The sequence below is a fragment of the Notolepis coatsorum genome (genome assembly GCF_963971535.1).
Source record: "Notolepis coatsorum genome assembly, chromosome: 10".
Taxonomy (NCBI): Eukaryota; Metazoa; Chordata; class Actinopteri; order Aulopiformes; family Paralepididae; genus Notolepis; species Notolepis coatsorum.
Genome location: NC_140174.1, coordinates 89683542 through 89695655, shown reverse-complemented (window position 1 = coordinate 89695655; position 12114 = coordinate 89683542). Strand labels below are relative to the sequence as shown.

General features: G+C 43.2%; 1 protein-coding gene across 1 annotated transcript in view; it reads left to right on the top strand.

Annotated features, from left to right (window-relative positions):
• Positions 1-2203: 2203 nt before the first annotated feature.
• Positions 2204-12114, top strand: part of hip1rb (huntingtin interacting protein 1 related b) — a 71608-nt gene continuing 61697 nt past the window's right edge. Inside the window, exon 1 of the mRNA XM_084323316.1 lies at positions 2204-2494. Within this exon, the coding sequence (XP_084179442.1) occupies positions 2402-2494 (93 nt within the window). The 5' untranslated portion in view covers positions 2204-2401. The remainder of the gene's footprint in view (positions 2495-12114) is intronic.

Below are 12114 nucleotides of genomic sequence, written 5' to 3'. Positions count from 1 at the left end.
GTGTGTGTGTGTGTGTGTGTGTGTGTGTGTGTGTGTGTGTGTGTGTGTGTGTGTGTGTGTGTGTGTGTGTGTGTGTGTGTGTGTGTGTGTGTGTGTGTGTGTGTGTGTGTGTGTGTGTGTGTGTGTGTGTGTGTGTGTGTGTGTGTGTGTGTGTGTGTGTGTGTGTGTGTGTGAGAGAGTGATTGATTGATTGATTGATTGATTGATTGATTGATTGATTGATTGATTGATTGATTGAAAAGTTTATTAACAGATTGCAGAATGGGTACAGTACAGCTCAATACATACAATTGTTAAGGGGATGCAGACCAGAGAAAGACTTTCGTCTTGTTTACATCAGGGTCACCCATTTTCAATTCATCATAACATGACACACACGACATACAGATAGACAGTACTGCTACATCTATACATTTATGACATACCAGATTTGCAAATACAGTACTGTTTGTGATACAAAAAGTGTCCAGAAAAAGAGTGTATATACATTTGACGTAGAAACTGTACATTGGGGGAGGTTGGGTAGATGGGGTGGGGTTGGGGGGGGGGGGGGGGGGACTGTACATTGGAGGTGGGGGGGGGGGGGGGGGGGGGGGGGTTGGGTAGGGGGTGGGTGGGGGACACTGTACACTGTACATTGGAATACTGACAAAGCCATACTTGGTCATTTACTGTACAACTGGGTTAGGACATTTGTAGGGGCCAGTTTCGAATTGCAGTCTCCCGTAGGTGTTCTTTGAGAGTGTTTTTTTGAAAGTGGGTAGTGATTCACATTCCTTTACAGCTTTGGGTAGGGCGCTCCACATTGATGTGGCATAATTGCGAAACGTGTTTAGTTCCTTGTTTGAGCCGAATCTGGGTTTAACATGATTTGTGGAGCTCCCTCTGGTGTTGTTATCGTGGTATTCACTGACCTTTGGGAAGTATTTTGACATGTACATGGGTACTTTGGTCGTGTAGTGTATCTTGTAGACCAGGCCCATTGCAAGTTGCTGTACTCTGTCGTCTACTCTAAGCCATCCTAGGTTGTCAAAGTGGGCAGGGGTGAGGTGGGTTCTAGGAGTCAGGTCAAGCAGTAGTCTGACTAGTTTGTTTTGAGATGTTTGTAATTTGGTTTTTAGTGCCTTTGAGGTGCTTTGGTACCAAGCATAGAGGTGCAAGCATAGTCGTAGTACCCTTGAATGAGTGCTCCTGCCAGAGTCTTCAGGGTATTCTTGTTTACCAGAGAGGAGATCCGGTACAAGAATCGAGTTCGTTGGTTGACTTTTTTTTATTACATTGGATGCCATTTTTTCACAGGAAAGATTAGCCTCTATAGGATGGAACCCAGGTAGGTAATTTCATCTTTCCTTGTGACAAAATTGTCACCCACTGTAACTGAGAAGCCGTCGGTCTTGCTGTTTGTTATTTGTTTGTTATTTGAACCGAAGAGAATGGACTCTGTTTTGCCCAGGTGTAATGATAGTTTGTTATCAGCGAGCCATATGCAGATTTTGCCTAGTTCCGAGCTGAGGGTTTTTTCAACCTGTAACTTGTTCTTGTCAGAGACCAGCAGTGTGTGTGTGTGTGAGTGTGAGTGTGAGAGTGAGAGTGAGAGTGTGAGTGTGAGAGGCACTGCAAATTATTCACACCTCTGGGTGGCAAAAGTGTGCGTCATGAAGGAAAAATGTATGTTACACAAAACGGTCAATGGAGGCTTAAATTACAGCTGTTCATATTATAGCCTATTGTACAACAGTATAGTCCGGACCATTTTCCTAAATCAACCACTGCGATGTAAAACGTAGGCCCATCTAATCCCTGCGTTTTATTTTATTGTAATCTGAGCCTCGTTTCCTGATTCATCTGCACTACTGCGATGAAACCATTTCAATCGAGAAAGTGCTTAATAATACATTATATAATCTCTCTATGCACAGGCAACATTATGGCTTTAAATGTAATTTAAATTCGATTGTCACAATGGAAGTGCATAGTTTTCTGCCTTTTTCTGAATCATCCACTACAACAGTAGTCACTGCGCGGGACATACTGTAGTTCACGGTGGATTCGTACGGAGGAGTTCAGGCTTGAACAAACAGGAGGGAGGGAGGGAGGAGGGAGGAGGGAGCAGGACTCGTCCACCTTGGGGGAGGATCCAAAGCACGTAACGCAAACACGCTCGCATCGCTCACATTCATTTCTTCGCTCCTCCGCTCTGAGCGCATCCTCTGGAGTGAAGTGCGCCTGTCCGCTCAAACAAACGCCAGTCGCGGAAATTGTGCACCATAGGATCGGTCGTCCGCGATTAGCTTCTTTACACAAAACAAGGAGGATATCCGCTACATTTTTACCGAATAAGTGTGGATTTGGCGTTCCGTTTACAGCAGAAAACCGGCCCGTGACATTAAACGGGAGGAGGATGAATACCATGAGACAGGTGCCTTCGAGGGTGAAAAGCAAAAGGGTTGAAACCAATTTAGGTGCGGAGCGGGACCACTTTGACAAGAAGCAGGTGAATATCCTCGGCGTATTGCTGGTGTTTTGACAGAGGTGATTGTTGGTGTTGGTAGTTATGTTTCAACAAAACCGATTATTACATTAGGCAACCGCAGGTAACCGACAGGCCTATTTTTGACTTCACCAGAGGCCTCGCCGAGTTCTGGCGTGTTTAATCATGTGCTAATGTTCTATGGACAGTTTCACTCACACTTAGTAAGGTGAATGAAAACTTTATTAACAGATTGCAGAATGGGTAGGCCTACAATACAGTACGGCTCAATACACACAATTGTTAAGGGGATGATGCAGACCAGAGAAAGACTTTCGTCTTGTTTACATCAGGATCCCCCATTTTCAATTCACCTTAGGTGCGTTGTATTAGTAAACCTGTGTATTGATTGATTGATTGATTGAAAAGTTTATTAACAGATTGCAGAATGGGTACAGTACAGTACAGCTCAATACATACAATTGTTAAGGGGATGCAGACCAGAGAAAGACTTTCGTCTTGTTTACATCAGGGTCCCCCATTTTCAATTTCAATGTATTGTCTAACCCCCTTTATTCGTTCAACTATAGGGAGTTACACCGGCAAATGTGTATTTTCAGGGGAGCCAATGAGTCTAATCAAAACAACGGGACCACCTACTACTATTACATTCAATGATGAATAAAAGTAGACTACTCCTTTTAAACAAATTAGCCAATGACATTCAAGCCGCTTTGGGTCGTTATGGATTTGAATTGGATGCGTGTGAATGATATTGTGAAATGAGCAGTAAGTGTGTAGCCTAATTAGTTTGAATTGACGCTTGTAAGTATATGTCTAAGACCTACCGCATCAATATGGCCATATCAAATAAGTGATTATTCGGGTTAAGACTGTTTGGGTTTTAGGAACATAGCAGCAGCATCAAGCAGGTGAATCCATCGCCAGAGATGCATTGTATTTGTAAATGTCTACTCTCCTGTTCAAGTTCTCAATGTCTGGACGTCATTATTACAGGGAGTGCTCGTTCACCGTTTAGAGGTAATGAGTGATTTACTGTGACCCAAGAATTACAACTGAGGTTATTCCAGCCACTGTGAACGTTTATTATATTCACAATTACAATAGAGCAGACTAACACACATACACACTCACTCACTCCTGCTTTGACCATTTCACTGTAGCCTGAGCTTATTGTCATCCTTTTCAAGCACTGGATAGCCAGCCATACTATTCGCCTAATTGATGGATCACCATCTGTCATGTTAAGCTAGTCCTTCCTGTTTCACTGCATTTCCTTCCTTAACTCATTGAGCGCCATGCTCTTTTCCCATCTTTACTACCATAATTTTACTATTGACCATTTTAGCGATGTTTGCAGACCCATCGTGTGTTCTGTATTATAGCTATGGAGACGATAGTATGGCTCATTTGACAGGCATTGTTCATAGTCCATCACTGACTAACTAGTTCATTTCATACTGTAGTTTGTTTGTGCACTATTACACGCTAAACATCTGCCCTTTCCAAAATAATCCAGAATTTTTTCATAGATCGTGAGATATGACGCGTTATACAATATGCCCAAATCGTTCGGGTTGCCTGCCTGAAACCCCAAATACTTCCAAATCAAGGGTATATACCATGTACATGTGTCTTCACAAAATCATGGTGGGGGGGGTCATTTTAACTCAAAACTCTGATCGTTAACAAAAGCACGGTTTAGGTCCGGTAAAATACGACACTGCGATCGCTACGAAAACATGTTTCAGGTTTGGTAAAATAGATATAGAATATACCATACCTTAGCCAGAAGGTACTCCAAAAAGAACAATCCCCAGTGATCCCATCGCCATCGCGATTACTCGTGTATATGTGTATACGGGAAATAGGTGTGAGGCGATAAAATCTTAGAGCGATCGCTCTGTCTTCTGAAGGGGAGGAGTTCTTGCAGACTAAACTATTCCAGTTCAAAAGGTAGGCGATACTGCCACCTGGCAGGATTCGATTGTCATTGCAATTTTAACGTAGGCAGCGGTGCAAGGGAGATACAGGGAGGTCCGCGCAGTGGTTAGAATGGGGATCAGAGGATCAAAACCTGAGTATACTCTGGTTTTGGCGCTCAGCGGTTGGCGACGAAACCCGACTATACTCAGGGTTTGGCGCAGAAAGGGTTAAGGACTAATCTTTTGTTAGCCTCTGCCCTCTGGTGTAAAATCTAGACTTGCACACTTGGGAACACTGACCCAGAGGTGTAACACTGACCCAGAGGTGTAACACTGACCCAGAGCTGTAACACTGACCCAGAGCTGTAACACTGACCCAGAGGTGTAACACTGACCCAGAGGTGTAACACTGACCCAGAGCTGTAACACTGACCCAGAGGTGTAACACTGACCCAGAGGTGTAACACTGACCCAGAGGTGTAACACTGACCCAGAGCTGTAACACTGACCCAGAGGTGTAACACTGACCCAGAGCTGTAACACTGACCCAGAGGTGTAACACTGACCCAGAGCTGTAACACTGACCCAGAGCTGGAACACTGACCCAGAGCTGGAACACTGACCCAGAGCTGTACCTGGGGAACACCTGGAACACTGACCCAGAGCTGTACCTGGGGAACACCTGGAACACTGACCCAGAGCTGTACCTGGGGGAACGATTGTCTGGTAGTCATTGTGCTCTTATTGTTTAACGCATTCACTGTACAGTTTCATAGGACGGAGGTGTGGCTTATTTCAGATAAGGGGTTTTGTCCATTTTGACTGAGCCTGTAAATCATCTTCAATCTTGACATTATAATCCCAGGATCAGTGAGGAAAAGGAAGCATGTTACTTTGGGAGGATGGATAGATCGAACATAGATGGTGTTCGTTGTGGTATTGTTTAAGTATGTAGGGCAGGGGTGTCAAACTAATTTTCACAGAGGGCCACATCAGCATTATGGTTGCCCTCAAAGGGCCAAAGACCGTATACATGTTAATGTAATGTAAAATAAATGTAGCTACCGTACTCATTTACATATTGTTAAACATGTTGTTTCTGTATTTATTACTTATTCAAGTTATACATATTGCATATGCATTTGCATAGATGTAAAAATATATGTTAGCTTATGTTATTTTAACAAACTACATTTTAGTTTATCAGAACCTCATTACTCCATCAATCAATGATCAAACCATTCAAGTAAATAACAAAGAAGAATATCATCAAATACAAGCTATGACATTAAGTTTGTTCAAAACCTTGTCACAGTCAAGAGGGGCAGAACTAACAACTGTGAGCTGCAAAGAACACGTGGGACAGATGTAGCAGAAGTTACAAAAACAAATGGCTGCACACAACCTTGCAGAGGCCATACATCCAACTAATGGAAGATAGTTTAATTAACTTTAATTAACAGATTGCAGAATGGGTACAGTACAGTACAGCTCAACACACACAATTGTTAAGGGGATGCAGACCAGAGAAAGACTTTCGACTTGTTTACATCATCAGGGTCCCCCATTTTCAATTCGTAATGAAATTGCTATTATGTGTCTGCATGAACACACAACTGTAACTGTACTAAAAAATAACAAAATAAGGGTTGTCTCAGTTCACAACTATATTGGTCAAGTTTTGGGTGGGACTTGTTTGCGTCCCTACAGCTTCTTATTCAATTGAGCGAGATGCTCGGTTATGTCACACAGCCAGTTTGCATCTGACAGTTCAGACAATATTTCTTCAACCCTTTGTTACCTATTCCGCCTGGATCTTTTTTGTATTTTGGGCTGTAAAATTGTCAAAGAATGTCTGAGGAGTAAGTGCTTTTGGCTTTTTTCCTTTGTTACTTCATCAATACCTCAGATGTTCAACATACATGTTCAACATACATGTATGTGTAAGAATGTGTAATAACTAAGGCTGTCAAAGTTAAAGCTCTAGTATTAACGCATTAACCCACAATTCTTTTAACGCCGCTATTTTTTAACCCAAGATTAATGTTTAAAAATATATATATTTGTTTCCCCCCAGAGCTCTTGGGGGGCCTCATCAAATGACGTGGCGGGCCACATTTGGCCCGCGGGCCATGAGTTTGACACCTATGATGTAGGGCATGTGTATCATATGTTCTAGCACACATGATGATGTTTGGATAAAACGTGATTGATGAGGGACCAAACACACGTGTTGTGCCTAGTCCATAAATCTTCACATGTGCTCACAGAATAATCCCTCATTCCCTGAACAGGACCTGGAGGTTCCCAGTTCGATTCCCGCTCCTCCTGGGGCAGCGTGTCGAAGTGTCCTTGAGCAAGACGCTTAACCCCTAACTGCTCCTGATGAGCAGGTCGGCACTTGCATGGGCGCCTCCACTGTCGGTGTGTGACTGTTTGAGTGAATGGGTAAAATGTGAGGAACCATTTATACACTGTGACGACCCATCACATTTTAATTTGTTTTGCTTTTTACTTTGGACGATTAAACCTTAAACTACAGTAGGTTAGATAACATGATTCCACAATGAACCAGTGCAGAGTTCAACTGTTAAACCTGTTGTCTGAAAATGGGGTGTTGACAAGGCTGTGGACTATCAGGCCAAATCTCCTTAGTTTTAACCTCAGGATCTCTCCATAGATGGTGCTGTTGAGTGGTGTTGGTGCACAATGTCTTCCTCTGCATTTTAAAAACCATTGGTTTATTCTTTCAGCTGGACTCTGGCTCCAAGTTCACCGCTTCCTGTCAGTGGAGGAGGCAACATTATTTATCGCTAAATGAACCGATTTTATGCTTTTTCCATTGTCCCATTTCCCCCAAAAAGCCACATGCAAACTGATCTCAGTCAAGTATTTGATGAGCTCAACCAGTGCTTTCCAATGGGTGTGTGAAGGCACTCGCCTCGGAGTCAACATGGGTGTGTGTGTGTGCCTTTTAGATTTAGCTGGAATGTAAATGAAGCGAAGGCTGAACAATCCGGGCGACAGTGGCTTGGGAGGTCGTCTGGTAATCCGGAGGTTCCTGGTTTGATTCCCGGTCAGCATGTCGAAGTGTCCTTGAGCAAGACACTTAACCCCTAACTGCTACCGATGAGCAGGTTGGCACCTTGCATGGTTGCCTCTCCACCATCGGTGTGTGAGTGAATGGGTAAAATGAGGAACACATTGGCGCTTTGGATAAAAGCTGCTATATAAATGCACCATTTACCATCATTGGATCGAGTTCATTAACGTGAACCAAACCAGCTCGAATCAAAACATTTTAAGGGTGTGAATGCGTCTTTGGGCGGGCTCGGTTGGCATTCACTTGCGTTAGATAACCATGCGTGTATATCAATACTTTGGCTTTTATGAAACGTGTCAGACGGCATCGGGTGAGTTGTGGATTTCTGTCTCGCCGTGGCTATGAATAAGCTGGAGTCAGACTGGTCGAGGTTACAGCAAAGTGTGTCGCACGCGAGAGCAGTGCTGCTCATCCATTTTCTTGACATTGTCATCTGACCGACACAGTTCTGCTGATTCATTGAGTAACGTATACTCTAAGTCTTCTGCTACCCCCGTGTGTGTGTGTTGTCTTTTTTTCTCCTTCCTTTTTTTTTTTACCTCTGTATCTTTGTTTGGTGTTTGCTTACCCTCATTCCAGACTCCCAGTTGCCCGAGTGCCTGTGGGAGGGGGAGGGGGAGGGAAGGAAGAGGGTGAACTCACCCACCATGTAGACACAATAAGAAGGCATCTCAAAGGCGGAGACACGAGAGCACGACATGAAAGACAAAACAACGCTTTTAGGGAAAAGTTGGCGTCAATCACAATCGCAGAGGCGTGGGGAATGGGATCAACACACTGGTGGGGGGGGGCCCGGGGGGGGCACCACCACAAACACTAATGTTGGCCAGTTCTCTGTGGAATTGCTCCAGTACAAAGCTTTGCTGTAGCCTAGAGTCTAGACATGTACTCAACTGACACTGGTCCACTGGACAGACTGTTTGACATTCACACTTGCCCTCAAAGAGAGTAAATTCATATTCTGGGAGGTTCCTGTTCCCATTATAGTGGTTTGCCTCAGGGCCCAGATGTATTCTGTGTTTTTCCATGCATAGATCAATGTCTCATCCATTGTTTCACATGTCATGTTTTGCAGTTTAGCATCAGGTTATTTGAAAAACCTGTCTTCTTTTTACCAACATGTCCCTGATTGTATACTTGGTTCTATCAGAAATCAGTTCTTTCTATCCGAAATGAAGTGGATAATTTTGACGTAATTCACCCTCCCAGCCCCACCCACATTTGTTATTAATACCCTTGTGGGAAACATGAGTTCATGTTTTGTTAAATGGCAGGTCAGAGGTTTCTTTCTTTCGGATGTGTCTTTTTATGTTTTATGTGGTGTATTGTCGCAGCTACCACCTGCACCGTGCTTGAATTCCACCGGCCTGGCCGTGTGGCAATAAAATTAACTTGAACTTGAAACCGAGGTCCTGACTGAATCTCGGTCGTTAAAGAACCCAGGATGCCTATCGCAAAGAGTAGGGGGTTCCCTGACGTTCCTGGCCAAATTCCAAATCAGGTCTCTGACATCAATCAATTAATCAAATATATTTATATAGCACATTTAGACATGACGCTTGTCAACCAAAGTGCTTCACATAGCTAAGAACAAAGAAAAGTATAGAATAAACAGAAAAAACAACCAACGGATAGACAAAGGAAAACAGAACAACACGTCAACAAGCAAGGCAAGAGTCAAAGTGAGGCGATATAGGTGGGTTTTGAGTTTCGATTTAAAAGACTCAACGGAGGGGGCAGATTTAATGGACATGGGGATGCTGTTCCAGAGGCCAGGGGCTGCGACCGGCGCAAAAGCACGTCCGCCCCTAGACTTGAAATTAAACCTACGGGTGGTTAACACTATGGCGACCGGCGGGGCGCAGCGATTTAGGCCTCAGAGGACAGCAGATTGTAAACAAACCGATGTACTCTTTAAGAGCTTTATATATCATTTATAGTATTGCTATCTGTCCATTCTCATTGTCACTTGAGTGCATAAACCGTGCCTTCATAATGGCTTAAAGAAAATAAAAATCCATCGGTTGGTTGTCATTTTATAGCGTCGTGAATATAAGGTATATCGCGCTTTTCGTCTAGGCTTTTCTGCAGGAGGCTGAAAAAAAGGCTAAACGTTGGCGCCGTTATATCAAACGCCATTTCTGCTGTATATATACGAATGAAATAAAACAAACTGCGTAGCATCCGGACTATTACAGAGCATCTATGGATGAAATGGGGGCGGCGGGGAACGCCGATTACTATTATTGATTAGCAATACAGTGTGCGTTCAATATAGCATTTTCACTGATCGTCAACGTTACGTTATAAAACAATGTCCAATCCAGCTGTAATTTGGGGTAATATTATCCTACCATCAGGCCATGTGATCGCCGGCAGCATTTCCTCACCAGTCATCGGATTCTGGTAGATCGATATGCACATTGGCTAATCATAAATCGCATTATTCCACGCTGAAAAAAACGCTCGGCAAGCTGATCCAAGATGGAGGGTCTTCTTTTGGAATCAAGGATCTATGATCCGCCCACAGAACTGTACTTGCATTTTTTTTTTTAAATCCACATAATGATACTGCAGTGGAGCGATGGCGCCCCTAAGCGGGTCTGGCCGGTACTGCATGTTTCGAAAATCAAATATGTGAAAAGATCCTGCTAGTGGATCGGGTACCTAAGAAGCGTTATAAATATGGAATAAAACAATAACAACTTGCCACGAGTATATACGTGGCTCTGGTCTAGAGCCATATGAAATCCGTTTTATTATTTTCCAAATTCCACTTAATTTCTTCCCAAATTCTGTTTTTTCCGTTTTAATATTTCAGAATTCTGTATTTTGCTTTTTATGCTCATTTTACCATCAGAAATAGTGTCTAATAAGTGGGAATGAATAAATGTCCACAATTGAATATGATATAACAGTCCATTTAATGTTTTTAAGTGCTGCAACTCAGAAATACAGTTCAATTTTACACAATACTTTTCAAATAATATTGTGACAAAATAAAAATACACATTTCAAGTGTAAACAATAGATACAGCTACTACTGACATTATCACAATGACAATGTCGCTAGCCTAGCTATATCTATTATATTGTGATGAAATATAGTAATGCATAATTTAGGCACCTTTAGTTTATTTCGTTTATAAAGGGCAGTGTATAATGACAATCGTTTGCATTAAACAAATGGATGAGTGCACCAGATTTAGCAAGAAGCTATCATTTCCATCTATAGTCCTATGTACTGTAACATTTCATAGCTATTTAAGTTTATTTAGATTATAAAGGGCAGTGTATAATGACAATCGTTTGCATTAAACAAATGGATGAGTGCACCAGATTTAGCAAGAAGCTATCATTTCCATCTATAGTCCTATGTACTGTAACGTTTCATAGCTATTTAAGTTTATTTAGATTATAAAGGGCAGTGTATAATGACAATCGTTTGCATTAAACAAATGGATGGGTGCACTAGATTTAGCAAGAAGCTATCATGTCCTAACGTTATAGCTATTTAATCACAATAGTGTCGCAAGTGTTTTTGTGGCTCCAGTCCACAGAGCGTTGACATAATTTGCAAAACACCTTATCGCCGGAGGCATAAAAGTCATTAGGATACTGCTCTGCTCTCAATTGAGGGCTTATTGGGGAATTTCTTAGCTTCTTGACGATGTTAACACCGAAGCAGCGAGACGCTTGGAGACTGCTGTGTTGTGTGTAACCCGCTCTAGCGTCCGCCTCCCTGGTCGCGTGTGCACCAAACGTTCCACCCAAAAACGGAATTTCAGTCCAGATTAGGCCAAATTCTGCAATATTCCACGTTTTGCAGTTGATTCCATTTTTATTGGTTAATTCCGCGATTCCGTCCGCGATTCCGTGAACGCGGATTTCATATGGCTCTACTCTGGTCCACAACGCTCTTTTTCGAAACACATATATATACGTGGACGGACGCCATAGTGTTAAGAGACCCTTGTCAGATGATCTGAGGGCCCTGACGTTGGTATATAGGGGGTGAGGAGGTCTGCTAGGTAAGCAGGGGCTTTACCATGGCTTTGTAGACCAATAGGAGAACCTTGAATTCTATTCTGTAGCGCACCGGGAGCCAGTGAAGGGAGGCAAGAACAGGGGTGATGTGAGCTCTCTTCTGGGTACCCGTGAGCAGTCTAGCAGCAGAATTTTGGGGTAGTTGTAGGCGGGCTATGGTTGACTTATTAAGCCCCAGGTACAGGGAGTTACAATAGTCTAATCTTGAGGATATGAAAGCGGGAATGACTCTTTCAAGGTCTGAGGGGGAGAGAATGGCCTTGATCCTAGCTATGGACCGGAGCTGGAAGAAACACCCCTTAACCACAGAGTTTACCTGCCTATTGAAAGTAAACTCGGGGTCAAAGAGCACGCCCAGGTTTTTTACAAAGGGCTGGACTAGGGCAGACGGGTTACCCAGGCTGCTGGCAATGACACTGGTTTGGTTTGGGGGGCCGAAAAGGAGGATTTCACATTTTGACTGGTTAAGCTGTAGGAAATTGCCAGCATCAAGGCCACCTAATCATCCCTTCCCCTTTAATTGGCTATCAATCCCTGTCTCCTGAGCC